This window comes from Girardinichthys multiradiatus, chromosome 23, assembly GCF_021462225.1.
Source record: "Girardinichthys multiradiatus isolate DD_20200921_A chromosome 23, DD_fGirMul_XY1, whole genome shotgun sequence".
NCBI classification, from domain to species: domain Eukaryota; kingdom Metazoa; phylum Chordata; class Actinopteri; order Cyprinodontiformes; family Goodeidae; genus Girardinichthys; species Girardinichthys multiradiatus.
Genome location: NC_061815.1, coordinates 47,966,549 through 47,982,372, shown reverse-complemented (window position 1 = coordinate 47,982,372; position 15,824 = coordinate 47,966,549). Strand labels below are relative to the sequence as shown.

General features: G+C 39.1%; 1 protein-coding gene across 5 annotated transcripts in view; it reads right to left on the bottom strand.

Annotated features, from left to right (window-relative positions):
* The window catches only part of si:dkey-237h12.3 (teneurin-3), a 216,822-nt gene that overhangs the window by 66,737 nt on the left and 134,261 nt on the right, over positions 1–15,824 (bottom strand). For 3 of the 5 annotated variants that reach the window (XM_047353423.1, XM_047353424.1, XM_047353425.1), the window contains exons 8-13: positions 15,542–15,752; positions 14,440–14,541; positions 12,624–12,818; positions 11,373–11,573; positions 2,730–2,915; positions 141–161 (exon numbers count right to left, since the gene is read on the bottom strand). In XM_047353423.1, coding sequence (XP_047209379.1) covers positions 141–161; positions 2,730–2,915; positions 11,373–11,573; positions 12,624–12,818; positions 14,440–14,541; positions 15,542–15,752 — 916 coding nt within the window. The remainder of the gene's footprint in view (positions 1–140; positions 162–2,729; positions 2,916–11,372; positions 11,574–12,623; positions 12,819–14,439; positions 14,542–15,541; positions 15,753–15,824) is intronic. The other 2 variants (XM_047353426.1, XM_047353427.1) reach the window with 1 other exon arrangement.

Genomic DNA, 15,824 nt, shown 5'->3' with positions numbered 1-15,824 from the left:
AGAGAGGGAAGATGTAAATTCACCAATTTTCTGCTTTAAAAGGTTCACATTTGTAAGCATAACATGCTCAGTTTAATTACAAAAAAGAATCTTCCATAGAAAGATATAAGTTTTGCATGAAGTGAAAAGTGTCTTTTTACCTGATACTCTGGAATCCAAGGCTACACGTGTAAGCCAAGACGGAGTCGGAAAGAGACAGAGAGGAAGGCAGACAGGCATAGAAACATGGAATAAAGAAGAGAATGGATATAAGAATGAGTCAGGCAAAGGAATGTGTGTAGAAAGAAACAAACAGAAAATCTATCAGAGAGAAGAATCCAGAAGTAACAGCAGCCACAGTTAAAGAAGAATCTTTTTAGTTTATCAGAAGAAGTAAAAAACATTTTAAATCAAGCTGGAGAAATTAAGCAGAATAATAAATGTCCCTATGGTTGAAAGAGCCTTGATTTGTGAATATATTTGTTGCTCAGAAAACCAATATAAATCAATTCTGCAGCTTGTGTTGGGTAAAACAAAGCCTGGGTTAACTCTCCATCTGCTTTTTTCTTATTTAAAACGTGCACAGTTTGTCGTCTCTTTGTGTTCGGACCATATGAATCAGTTTCATCGGGGTCCGCATCAAAACATTTCTCTGTCTGCTTGTCAGCACGTCAACGGCCTCGGCAGCATTCTCTGGTTCTGTGCTTTTATTTATTTATTTCTTTTATTTTTTTTTACATTTTTTCATCATCTCCACTCCACTGATTTTACATTGAGACAAATCAAAAACACTTTAGCAGCCAACTGCAGTGCTGAGAAAGCAATTGACAATAGAGCAAGCCTTGCATATAAAACAGGATCTAGATGCTTGTGAAAAAGAATGACCAAGGAAGTGCTCCATTCAGGCGCTGACCAAGTAATGTGATTAAAAGGTGCTTTGTGCAAATGGCAGTTATTCAGAGTTTGAAAGACAAAATAAGCTTCCAGTTCCTTTAAGAAAAGGTAACACACTGCCTATTCATGGGAGTCCAAGGCATGGAGTTACTTTCCTGACGGGAGCCTTGAACAGAAGAAAGGAAAGAGAAAATGGATGACGTGAAGAGGTGGCCCCCAAGGAGGGAAAGATTAATAAAATCAGGAATGTGACCCTTCCAACTCCCTCACTGCAACCTCCTCTCCCCTCTGAGGTGGACCTGGACTGCAGAGAGGCGACTGCTTGAGAGAGAACTTGTAAATACATAATTAGGACTCAAGAGTTTGGAGGGCCAGATCTTTTTGTTTCGCAGCAAATGTGCCGTCATCTAGAGGCAGGGAAGTGACACTTGGGAGAACAGTGTTTGAGGCTGCGTGTCAAGGTTTAACTACAGGACCTTTGACAGAGGGTAAGATGTGGAGGAAGTGTGAGTTAAAGGTCAATTAGAAGTGGCATCTCAGAACTCATTATCCTCATTAATTCCAGGTGAAGCACTGCTATTTTGGAAAAAATAATATTCCAAAGAGGCCTACCCGTGGTTTGTGGCTCCCTTAATACCTGCCCTTGACTCGCTAATACAGAAGCCCCACTTCAGCAGTCTAAAAGGTGGAATACATAAATCCTTTATATAAATTACAAAGTTAATTGGTGGTTCTTTTAAAGGAAGCATGTTTACAGTGAAAGAAAAGAGAGCAACAGCCAATCAAAAAACACCAATTTTCTTTCCACTGACAATAATTTACCACAAACATATTTAACATGTTCACAAACATTTTGTTTTTTTCCACAATCTGTCCTGCTCAATTTTGAGATATTTTAGCTCACATCATTTTCTTTCTGAAAGCTACACCTTGCAGATGGAGGATAACCTCAGCAGAGAAGATATTTCCATAAGGATCAACATGCCATTGCCTTTAGAAAATAAGAAAAAACTAGGATGCTAATATGAATTTAATTTAAAAAGAAACTGCCTGGATAGAGGTCAAGTTGCGACCCTTAGCTGCTGAAGAAGTAACTTACATAATATAAACAAGAACACAGAATAGCGTTTCGAACTTCCTGGAGGGCGTTTTGATGTGTGTGATATGGCTCTTCACCCAGGGTACCTGTGTGGCAGGTGGAGACACAAGCTCCACCAAAAGAGAAAGCTTCATGGCAGTTGAAATTTTATTGCCTTTTTGCATGATTCATTGATTTATTGGTTTTTAAAGGAATCTGAACTGCGTTCTTCTGGACTGGATTACTCTACACTGAACAGAGAATTTTACAAATCTTTTGCTTTTTATTAATCAAGACAACCTTAGACTTTAAGCAAAAACTGCAGTTGCATTCTTTATTGCATGTGATGCTAGTTAGGCCTTTTTTTGTCATTAGACTTTTGGCAAAAAAATATGCTAAGGTACTTTTACTACCTTAAAACTTTAAGACAGTTACTTGTGTAAATGTGTTAACATGGGTTTTCAGTAAGTTTGATGGACCACATCCTGGCTGCACTGATTGGTTCCGTTTTTTCTGGACTCTGGCTTTCAAGAAGCTGAGGTTCAGCTGGGCGTGCTGAGAATGTCACTAACAACTACTCATGACTAGTTTGTCATACTTGTTAAGAAAGTGTGGGCAGCAACAGAAGTATAACATAATCTAATGCCTGAAACTCTTGCTGAAAATACCAACATTCACACTCCAATGTTGCCCTTTCATGTCTGCCAATAGATGAATTTCCTCTGCTCTTGGGTCTCTCTGGGAAGCATGTGTAGGTGTGTGTGTCACCGTGGCTCACCGATGGTGCAGTGCTCGCCCGTCCAGCCCTGGTGGCAGTCACACTTGCCCTCTCGGCAGACTCCATGGTCGATGCAGCGTGGGTGACAATCCCTCTGCTCACATTCTGGTCCTGTCCAGCCTTCCTCACAGTGACACGCACCACCGATGCAGGAGCCGTGGGGACCGCAGTCCACCACACACACCTCTGTTGCAGAAACAAGAGCTGTTAAAACATGCATCTGACTATATGCTGCAACTACTGAAATACCAGATATCATACAAAGTGACCAATTATTATTATAGTTTGCTAAATTTTTATATGCAATATTTGACATAAAAGATTTCAGATGCTGACTTGTTACACAAGAGGTTTTGATCTCAGAGGATTAGGTGAAGATTGTTTTTTTCTTTCTTCAAATATAGTGCCACAAATATATTTTTCACTTTTCGTCACTTTACCACCACAAACCTCAGTGTACTTCATTGCAATTTTGTGTGAAAGATCAACACATTAAGCCACTATTGTCAAGTGGAAATAAAAGCATGCATGATTCCCACACATCTGAAATCTGTGGTCAGCATGTGTGTTCAATAAATTGTTTCCATGTGGCCTGATTGGCAGATTGGATATGAATTTTAATCTCAGTATAAATGCAGTTGTTTTGAGAAGACCGAGAAGATCAGAGGTTTGTTAGAGAACACTAAAGAACAAACAGCATCATGAAGACCAAGGACCACAGCAGACAGTTCAGGGATGAAACTGTGGAGAAATGGACAAACTTTATACAAGTACAGGTCCTTCTCAAAATATTAGCATATTGTGATAAAGTTCATTATTTTCCATAATGTCATGATGCAAATTTAACATTCATATATTTTAGATTCATTGCACACTAACTGAAATATTTCAGGTCTTTTATTGTCTTAATACGGATGATTTTGGCATACAGCTCATGAAAACCCAAAATTCCTATCTCACAAAATTAGCATATCATTAAAAGGGTCTCTAAATGAGCTATGAACCTAATCATCTGAATCAACGAGTTAACTCTAAACACCTGCAAAAGATTCCTGAGGCCTTTAAAACTCCCAGCCTGGTTCATCACTCAAAACCCCAATCATGGGTAAGACTGCCGACCTGACTGCTGTCCAGAAGGCCACTATTGACACCCTCAAGCAAGAGGGTAAGACACAGAAAGAAATTTCTGAACGAATAGGCTGTTCCCAGAGTGCTGTATCAAGGCACCTCAGTGGGAAGTCTGTGGGAAGGAAAAAGTGTGGCAGAAAACGCTGCACAACGAGAAGAGGTGACCGGACCCTGAGGAAGATTGTGGAGAAGGGCCGATTCCAGACCTTGGGGGACCTGCGGAAGCAGTGGACTGAGTCTGGAGTAGAAACATCGAGAGCCACCGTACACAGGCGTGTGCAGGAAATGGGCTACAGGTGCCGCATTCCCCAGGTCAAGCCACTTTTGAACCAGAAACAGCAGCAGAAGCGCCTGACCTGGGCTACAGAGAAGCAGCACTGGACTGTTGCTCAGTGGTCCAAAGTACTTTTTTCGGATGAAAGCAAATTCTGCATGTCATTCAGAAATCAAGGTGCCAGAGTCTGGAGGAAGACAGGGGAGAAGGAAATGCCAAAATGCCAGAAGTCCAGTGTCAAGTACCCACAGTTAGTGATGGTCTGGGGTGCCGTGTCAGCTGCTGGTGTTGGTCCACTGTGTTTTATCAAGGGCAGGGTCAATGCAGCTAGCTATCAGGAGATTTTGGAGCACTTCATGCTTCCATCTGCTGAAAAGCTTTATGGAGATGAAGATTTCATTTTTCAGCACGACCTGGCACCTGCTCACAGTGCCAAAACCACTGGTAAATGGTTTACTGACCATGGTATCACTGTGCTCAATTGGCCTGCCAACTCTCCTGACCTGAACCCCATAGAGAATCTGTGGGATATTGTGAAGAGAACGTTGAGAGACTCAAGACCCAACACTCTGGATGAGCTAAAGGCCGCTATCGAAGCATCCTGGGCCTCCATAAGACCTCAGCAGTGCCACAGGCTGATTGCCTCCATGCCACGCCGCATTGAAGCAGTCATTTCTGCCAAAGGATTCCCGACCAAGTATTGAGTGCATAACTGTACATGATTATTTGAAGGTTGACGTTTTTTGTATTAAAAACACTTTTCTTTTATTGGTCGGATGAAATATGCTAATTTTGTGAGATAGGAATTTTGGGTTTTCATGAGCTGTATGCCAAAATCATCCGTATTAAGACAATAAAAGACCTGAAATATTTCAGTTAGTGTGCAATGAATCTAAAATATATGAATGTTAAATTTTCATCATGACATTATGGAAAATAATGAACTTTATCACAATATGCTAATATTTTGAGAAGGACCTGTATATGCCACACTTTTTAGATTTTTATTTGGTAAAACTCTGAAGAACCATCTATCAATTTGTTTCTACTTTACAATTCTGCATGACTTTTTAACTTTATAATATACAATACTGCTAACATCCGTAGAGGTTTAAGGATTGTGGATGTGACAAAAAGTAAAAAAAAAGACTAATACCAGATTTCAAATACTTGAAATCTCATATTAGCATTCTTAAACATAAACAAAACTCATAAATGTAACCAAAACTAATTATTATAAGAGAAAACTGCACAACGTTGCACCAAATAGTGAGAATGATGATCCACAAAATGTTTCCATCAATTCTTAGAGACTGGAAACATGAAAATATATCTGTAGTACATTGAGGCCAATTAAATAAAAAGATCTATTTCCCATAAATGGAATAAAATCCTAAAGAAAACATTAAAAAAGATTATTGTTTTGTAATAGTGGAAGAAGGAAGCTTTCTGTCTCAAATCACATCAAGTGAATCCAAGTTTATTAGCAGCAAATATTTTAGGCCTGAATTATCTTATCAACAACCTGTTTCAATCCTTCTAACAAGTGCCTGTCATCAGAAAGTGTTTACAACATACATTAAGCATTCGTTTCAATAACAGCCCTGGAATAAAATAAATAAAAACAGACTTTTGTTTGTGGTGCTTTCACAGTTTAATGCATTACTATTTTCATGGATTGCATTATTTATGTATCCATGCAGCATTAATGAAACAAAACCTGTCTATGTCTAAAAAGCTTGTAAGAATAAAGAATTACTGTATATGGAAAAACATCCAAAATAAGAACTCTAACAAATTTTGAAGCCTCACTTGCCTCGTCTTAAAAGACCGAGGCTGAGTTATTTTGTCTCGACTCAGAGATATGTAATGAACATGTTTTCTTAAAGTACTGCAAACAGAATAGCAGCTGTTGCAGATATGTGCTATCTTCAGAAACTGACACGATTGGATCTATTGTTGGTGAGGAATCAGAATTTTTCATGTTAAAGCTAATTCTCAACAAGCTGCTTATGCTCTTACGGGAAATGGAGTAGTGTGGATTTTGCAGAAAACAAAAGCTACAATCAAATCTTTTGAACAGAGATGTTTTTTCTGTAACAGAATGCTTAAAGAACATAACTGTGAAGAAGTATTTCCATCCTTAAAAAGTTTCTTCATTGTCTCTTAAATGTTACAGATAATCAAACACAAACGTCACATAAAGGTAAATAAAAAAAGCAGTATTTTGAGTAATGATTTAATTTAAGAAACAAATACTAAATATTCTAAACAAAGCCTGTCTGACAACAGGAAGTAGGCTGAAAGGTATCAAAAAGCAACACATCATGCCCTGATCCAAAATGATTTAAGAATAGAGAAACAAGAAATGGATTGCATTACATTTTTAAGGCTTTGAGACACCAGAAAACCATAATAAGAACCATTATCCACAAGTGGAGACAGTATGGAACAGTGGTGAATCTTCCTAGGATGGCTGGCCTACCGAATTACTCCAAGAGCGCATCAACAAGTCACAGAAGATCCCAGAAAACATCTAAAGCCTCACCGCCTCATTTAAGGTAAAGTCAGTGTTCATGTTTCAACCATAAGAAAGACGAGGAAAACATGGCCTCCATGGGAGAGTTCCAAAGCCAAAACCACTGTTACCAAATAGAACATTTAGGCCTGTCTCGCATTTACTGAATTACATCTTGATGATCTCCATCTTTAAGACTTTTAGGAAAATATTTTGTGGACTGACAAGACAAAAGTGGAACATTTTAGAAGGCATGTGACCTGTTAAATCTGGTGTAAAGCTAATTTTTTTTAAAAGGAACATCTGAGAGCCAACAGCCAGACATGGTGGTGGTAGTGGAATGGTCTGGGGTTGCTTTGCAGCTTCAGGATGTGGATGGTCATCATCATCATTGTCTGAAATTAGACTGTTTATATGCAACATTTAAGATTGAAAAAAAAACGTGTAACATTTGTAAGGAGGTAAATACTTTTTCCCCTCCAGGATGTTCTTAAAATCATCCCCGAAGCTTTTAGACTACTTGGCACACCGACTTCAGGGAAAGTAAATGAACCAGAATCATTTTGCAGCTCACAATGTAGCAGGCCATGAACAAAGTAGCCCCTCATTTTGTTCATGGTTTTTCTTTGATCCAATCCACTCCCACTGTTTTTCCCTCATCTCCTTTACCGAGGCTTTTTTGACTGCCTGTCTCCTCCAGCTTTCTGAATGGAGGTTTTCTTCGATTGAGGGACCTTGAATGGTTCTGATTAAGCTGAGCAGACACTGTAGAATATTAAGCGTGTCTCTGGAGGGGAGTCATTTAATTCCAAAGGAATACCTCCTTCTCATAGAATCTATGCAATCAATTTTTCATTAGTGCAAAAGTGTTTATCTGCCTTTAACATGCCCCTGACTCGAGCTGGATGGGGGTTGTGGGCGGTCGATCCATGCTACAGCTTGTTAATTAAAGTTTATTTAATTGAAGAAGAACTGCAGCATTAATTACGGAGGTATCCTCCACCCAGCCAGATGGGTAAACTCCCCAACTCCTGGACTGCAGCAATACCAGACTTATCAGTTCTGCTATTGACAAGATGTCCTGCTGTGCAAGTGGATTTCTCTGAAAACTTTGAACACTTTAAAAGAACTGGAAATTAGCTTTAAAATTATCTTAAAAAAAAATCCTAAATGAAGTGGGACACAAAAGAGAAAATAAGTTTTGTTCAAAAACACAATAGTTCTTTGTTCACCATCCAAACTGGCTGCATGCTGCTTAAAAGGTCTGCAAAAGAATCTGTTATTTCAAACGCACCATCCTGATGCATTTAAGCTTTGATTTTCAGACGTTCAGCCCAAGAGAGATATCCTCAAGTCTTTTAAAGTGAGTGAAACAGACTGAAACTTCTGCTTTTAATTGTTTGACTCAGTATGTGTTCCTCTTTGGATGCAACACACAGAGAAGGAGTCATCTCTGAGAGGAGAAACAGCGCATAAATCACCTGGTTCTCAGATAGTAGTCGGGAGGGGCCAGCCTTTGAACTAACAACACACCCACCTGTGTCGAAAGACAAACCCATTTAATACGAAGGTAGTTACAAATGAAGAGATGGCTGCGAGCAGACAGAAAGACAAAAAATGCCTCTTTTCTCAACAACACTCATAAAGCTTCTCCAAAAGACTTTTTCAAGGAATATTTTCAACTAATTTCTAAGTTCGCACATGCAAAGGAAGGTTCAGAAGAATCACATTATAGGCATTAGGGCTTTGTTATTAACATATGTTGCACTTAAAATCAGCATGTGTTGATTACAAAGCTTACAGCCACAGTATGATTTAATTAGTTCAAAAGTTCAATTAGATGCGTTTAGGTTTAAATTGTGGGAAATTAATAACAGATGTCACAAGTATTAACCTGTTGCTCAGTAACACAAAGAAACTTCTGAAACTCTGAAAATCAGAACATTTATTTAATGTTTTGGTCATCATGAAGAACATGAATAAGCTTCCGGTCACTTATACATCCGTTTCATATCTGTAGATAACCCAATCCCAGTCTACTTCCATTTTGCACCCATCTATTTAACCATCACTGATGAATTTATTATTCTTTGTACTCAAATATATTGATGATTTACAGAGATTAAATAATTCAATTCAATTAAATCTGTTGTACAGTTATTTACTAAAGATTTTATATTCCTGCCTATTGCTATGGACTGTGTTTCTGGTCCTTGCTTGGAGCAGTTAAATCTGTTGAAGTGTGACAGATTATGACACCTTATCAAATTAAAATAACTATGAGCAAAGCCCTGCTGGTATTTTCACTGTAGTTGCAAAAGTAGCCTTACAAATCACAATAGATGCATCGCAATACATAAAATATCAGTAATTTTCTTTTTCAGCGTTTCAGTTCTAAAAAGGAAACTCACATTCATTATAGAGTTATGTCTGTCATTGAAAACCCAGCATTTGTTTTTATTAAATTGGAATATTACATCTAAACAATGAAAAATGATCTGTTATCCAGACGTGTGGGCCTACTTTGCCCTTGTACTGTACAATACATGCTCTAAATACCTGGCCTGGGCTGATTTGCTCGAGTTACTGCAATGTGGCTTGGATCATGCAGTCAGACTGTGGTTCTGCTGAGGTGTCATGGAAGTCTTGGTTGCATTAATAGCAGCCTTCATCACGTCTGCGTTGTTGGTTCTTGGGTCTCTCAAGACTGATGTTATCCCTGTTGATGGTGCCCTTTTCCTACCATGCTTTTTTCCTTCCACTGAACCTTTCATTAATATATAGATTGGATGTAGCAATCTGTTAACAGCCAGTTTCTTTGCCAATGTCCTTTGGTGGCTTACCTTCCTTGTGGAGGTAACTGTCAGCTCAACAGCTGTACAGGCAGCAGCTTTCTCTGTAATAGGTTAGACCATAACATGTCTAAAACGTAACATTTCTACATTAAAATAATTTTTTTTTCATCTTATGTAATATTCTAATAAAAAAAAAACTGAATTTTGGGTTTTCATTAGTCATAATTAGCTAAATTAACAGACATAAATGCTTGAAATGTATTGGTCTGTGTGTATTGATCCTATATATGAGTTTCATTGTGTCTCTCAGTTCCCCTGTTTGATCAACAAACTTCCCAAGCATGAGTCACTCGCGGCTATCAGATGTAAGCATTTGTCTTCTAAAACCCAATGAAAGCATTTTGTGTTGGATTTTGTTTTCAGTGCTTACCCTCATTACTTTCTCACTTGTTTTTGGAGAAAAAAGAAAATATTGAGGTGTTCTGTTGTGCCAAAAGACTTCTAAAATGAAAGGCATGTAACATTGTCCTGAACGCTTTTGAACATATCAACACATCGTCAAAATGTTCATGCCAATCACGCCCTGAAAGTGTTACCTTGATTATTTATTTGACTGAAAATAAGTAACCTCCTATAGAAAACAGCGGAATGTAATGTTGAAGCACTGACATCGCTGTAACAGTATAAAACTTCACTTCACGGTCCTATTTATCATCATGGCTGCAGGCGCACACTATGAATTAGTGGGACAGAACAAATTAGTAATTTTGTTGCTTCTTTATGGAAAAAATCTGAAAAAACCTGGTATATGATTGATTCAGAGCTTTCTTTCCAATTGTCGCACATTCATTTTAGAAAATAAATTATCCTCTGAGCTCACTAAATTATGTTTTAAAACCAGAGATGATGAATACCTGAAACAGTGATTTTTCTTTTCTATTTTTTAATAATCGTTTAAAAGGAAGCCATATATCACCATCATTGCTGTCATAATTTCATCAGGAGTTGTGCAGCCAAGTTGAACAATTACTCTTTAACTTTCCTGATAAGACACCCACATGTGGCCCTACTGTGCTGCAACAGAGATGTGTTATTTCAACTTACAGCCTGTTAGTAAAGGCATGTACGTCTGCTGTTCGGGGGACCTGGTGCATGGCGCAGCGAGGGGGGAGTTTGTTTGGAATAAATACGGAGAAATGTGGTGCCAATTATTTGCTAGCATGGCTGAAACATTACCCAAGGACACACTAAAAAATAATAAATACACACACAATTCCACAGATCTAACTGTGCTGATTGCTGGCAACTTGTTGGTGAAGAAAAACATCACAGCTCAATCATCAATAAAAAGGGATGGAAGAAAACGCTGCAGATTCATTTCTGTGAAGCTCAATGCTTCCTTTAATTTTGGGTAAAGCAAGTGTGTGTGTGTGTGTGTGTGTGTGTGTGTGTGTGTGCGTGTGTGTGTGTGTAGCATCTGAAAACCTCCAACTTTCTACCTCATGTGATTACATCAAAAAAGTTTAAAAACACCAGAACTGTCAAGTTTAATTAAAATACTAAAATGTAATTACGACTGAGACTCTTGATTAATAATTGAGTCACTCAACAGAAAAACTACTGTGTTATTCATCTGAGAATCAATAACTTACCATATTCAAGTTAGAAGGTAAAACATAACCAGCTGCAATTCTTGGGTTTTTAATTGCTGAGCTTCTTGAATAGGCCTGCAAATTTTAGATATTTATCACACAAATGTGTTATTTTAAAGAAGTTGTCTTGGGCTTAATGAGAGTGTTTTCTCATTACTTTAAATGTTCTCATTTCACTGACTGAGGCAAGTTCATGCAGGACACAAAAACATTTATTAATGCCACCTTCAGTCTTACACAATGCATGTAATAACTTAATGATAGATGGTTTCTGACCTATGGAGCAGTCGGCTCCTGTCCATTTGGCCTCGCAGATGCAGGTTCCCGTATCGGTGTTGAACGTGCCATGACTAGAGCATTGCTCTGGACAAGTGCTCTTCAGAATTGCGCAGCTGATCCCTCCCCATCCTGGATTGCAGTGGCACTCGCCATGATGACAGGCTCCGTGGCCGGAGCACGTCGGATCCACACAGTCCACTGAAGACACACAGAGAGGGTGACAGCAATGTCAGTTTACCACTTCTAGATTTAAACATATTTAATTATCCTGGTGACTGAATCTCCTAGCAGCCAAAAGTCACTTTCAGAGAGGAAAGGCTTGAGAGTTGGATGACAGCAAGCGAGCCACAGCTGATATTTTTGCAGGCTTTGGTTGCTGCCAATAGTAATTTCCCACCCTATGTTCAACTAGCTGCTCTACAATGTATTATAGGGTAGTTCCAACATAGAAACAGTATAATTATGCTCCATTATAGGCACTGTGAAACAATGCTCAATTAGTCTCTAGACTGATATGATCAATTACTATACTGATCTAGGTTAATAATTGCCAATTATGACCTACATAATTAACCTATAACTAACAAGAAAGAATTGATAAAAATATTGTCTTCTTCCTGCCCTGGGACCCCTTTTGTGCTTTTCTATATTTGTAAGGACACAGAATAATCAGGAGCTCTTTCAAGCGGTCTAAGAGCTACAAATAAAGCTAATTCATGCTTTTCTCCAATGCTTCTTCACTCCAAAAAAAACCTCAACATATTCATTAGTGAACTCAATAGCTTTACCATGTAAGGTCAACAACTCCCACATGTAAATCTGAGCTGATAATTGCCTTTTATCTGCATGCAGATCAATAAAGTTAAATGCAATGAAGTGAAAGGGGTGGAGCTAGGAGAGGAGGCGGACAAGAAAGAGGATGCAGCTCGTTCTTGACAGAGGAACAGATGCCACAAATTGATTGATTTTCACAGGTGTCATCATCTGTGGAGACCTGTAGTAGGTGACTACATTGACAGGCAAAGCACAGTCTGTTCGAGCTTGTACCCCAATGAGGTCTTAACACTTAGAGAGAGTTAATTTATACACACAATATCAATAACATCCAAAGCATTATCCGCTTGGTAGAGTCGAAAACACCGATTGTTTCACTAGCAGAAAGAGTCGATTTCCCCAGCGCATCACAGAGGAATGTGTTACATCAGTCTGTTTTAAATCCAGCAGAAGGAGTTTTTCTTTCTGGGTTACCTTGATCACAGTTGACTCCTTTGTGGCCGGTGTTGCACACACAATTTCCCGCCACACAGAGTCCATGTCCCCCACACTGAGGATCGATACACTGAGACACAGGAACGTCACATTCAGTGCCCTTCCAGCCGCTATAGCACTGGCAGCGCCCCCTGGTGTACTGGCCATTACCACTACAGAGCACAGGACAGGCAGCTGTGGAAAGACAAGTTTGAAAATTCAGATTTATGCTAAAATACAATCCAATAAAAGTTTGGACAATGACTAGATTACCTTCTAGTTGTTTCAAATAAAACCTATATACATACATCTTTGTGTAACTGTAACATGTAGAGATGCACCAAGGCACCGAGGCCAGAAACAGGACCAATCATGCAAATTTGCAGCAATGTTGGTCCTGACAGGTAACCATCTAATCAGAAACCTATCGTTATATTTGTTATTAATATATATTTTATCCAATCAATGAACACAACATGGGCTACACAATAAAATGTAAAACTAAAAAAGCCTTCTTCCATGCAGATGCTGTTACTGAGTGACTCAGTTAGGTATTTTCAGAATCAGTGATGCATGTAAAATAAATTCAGAAGGAGCACTGTGGGATAAGACGCTGTTTAAAGGGAAACTGTATTGTGAAGATATGCCTGTGGTTCAGTCAGGATGCGAAGGAGCTAGAGAGAGCAAGAGGTTTCACAGATAACAGGAAGGCTGAATAGAGAACAGCAAAGCTGCACTGTTTTAGCACTTGAGCTTTCAACCTCTGTCTGTCATGGAACATGCTGGATTTGGAAATGTTGGCAGCCTATTGGTAATTCCAAGTTAAGGGAAGGATTTACGTTGTCAGGGGAACTACATTGTATTTGGTCAACACAAATAGGCCCCATACAGAAGACCTATCATAAGCCCAGACTCAATTAGCACCCAGCCTGAGCATTGAAGACCCATATGGTGCCTGCACATGCATGCCGGCTGGGAGGGTGGCATGTTTTTAACTTTTTTGATTGAGGTGTCAGTTTTGACACAGCTAACACGGGAGATGATTTACATCTCTAAAATGTAAGGGCATTATAGCAGAACATGTTTTACTTTGTCAATGACTGAAAGTATTCATCAAAATGAAAATGGAAAATAAATATTCCAGATGTGCCGATAGAAGACTGCTTGCTGCTAATGACTGCTTTCATATCCACATTTTAAACTTGTCCAAGCTTCTTGTTGGCCTATATATTTGTGTCCAGTGGAACGCTTCATAGCATGTAGAAGGTAAATATTTAGCATATTGTTTTCAGGCTCTGTGATGGCCTGTCTACCTGTCCAGGGTGAATGCTGCCCTTCAGCCTAAGGCAGTTGGCAGAGGTGCATGTCCTGTAGCTAAATTGTGAAATTATTTAGGAAATGTCTAAATGGAAATGAGGTATAAATGGAAATTAGGTATTTCTGTCCAGAGATTATTTGGTACTCCCATATTTGAATAGTCCATGAATGAAGCAAAGCTAATTCTAGCAAAAGAAATGTATCAGTCAAACTCAAGAGATGGAAATTGATTTTGTTTTTTTGTTTTTTTAAATTTCAATAAGCACACTAGGCCAGATTCAGTTTACCTCAGTTGCATGAAAAAAGTTAATACTTGGGGGATGGAATGAAAACAAACCAAATAGTGGACTGGGTTAGAGAGAAAAATACTTGTTGAAATTTAGGTGAAATAGGCCATATTAAACTTTCAGATCAATTTTCCATTAAAAGAATAATGAACTGATAAGCCTTAAAATACTGAAGGGACCATTTAAGGTAATTATTAAAGCTGAGTAATTACCTCTGGAGCAGTAAGGTCCTATGAATCCAGGGAAGCAGTGGCACGATCCCGACACGCACTCTCCATTCCCATAGCAGTTGTGTGTGCACTCTGTCACAGACTCTGTGGGCACAGAGGTGTGCAGCTATTAATATCTCTATGAACTGTCATGTTGGAGAAAACCTTTAACAACTGCATTGTGAATAAAACTGCATTAAACCAAGCTTCCTTTTCTAAGAATAAAGTATCTCTTATGTGCATTGCTTGTATCCATCAAAGCATGCATTTACAGCTGTTTGTCTATGTCCCACTAAGTTCTAAGCCCCATAGCTGTGCACTGCATGCTTACTGTTCCCATCTAAGCCCCGTTAAGTAAAATCCACAAAAATGCATTTTAAATTAGACCAAATAATTCCATGTCCTTGAGACGTTTCCCTCCCCTGCTGTCTCCGCTTCTGCTTCACCACCACCTCAGCCCTGTGAATGACTGATCATGCCCACGCAAGCCATGCAATCTCCCGAGTGTTTACAGCTCAAATCCTCTCTGAGTTGAAGTTAATCTGACATATCCTACAGACAGATCTTGTGTTCTTTCAACAGACCAACGCTCATAAATCGCACCCCCAAAAGACCGTGGCCCTCATTTTGATGGGCGTTAAGAGGGCCAACTTTTATGTTATTACTTTAGCTTGTATTGGATGTTCATTGAGCCAGTGTCAGACTCAAGCAATTTTGACCTCACACATCGATACCTTCATATGTGTAGGGCTGGATCAATGGGACTCCCCAAAGGAAAGAAAAAGGAAAACGTTAACTCAACCCTAGTGTTTTTCCTTGACTATAGCCCATAAGGAAATTTCACAGACTTCAGAACACAGAAGAGGTTGTTAGGAGGAAAGTATCAATGCTCTGTACAGTCTTGTATTATAGGGCTAAGCACAATAATCTACTTCACTAGAATGAAAAACTAAATCTACCCTGTGCATTGATCAACCTTTGTGAGAAAGATTTTCAAATACTCTCATTCAGACACAACTGTTTCAGGAAACTAGAATCTTCTAAACATGTCATTGCACATCATTCCACACTCATTGGCCCTCCCAGCAGACGTGTGTCCTCATACCCTGGATAATAGTGTTGTAGGAGACAATTTCCACGCTTCGTCCGTCATTATAAAATGCAAAGTGCCACACCCCTGAGTCTAGGTACTGGATGAATCCCGCCTGATGGACGGTGACCGGGTGATCTATCCGGGCCCTTGTGTCTGGTTCGCTCAGGGTCCATTGCTCTTTGGCAATAAGCCGGCTGCCATCCAGGAGCTCTACAAAGTCATACTGCAAAAAATACAGAGAGGCTGTTTCAGCAGATGCAAGCTGTTGTTATTTTAATGTTGTCAAGCAGTACAG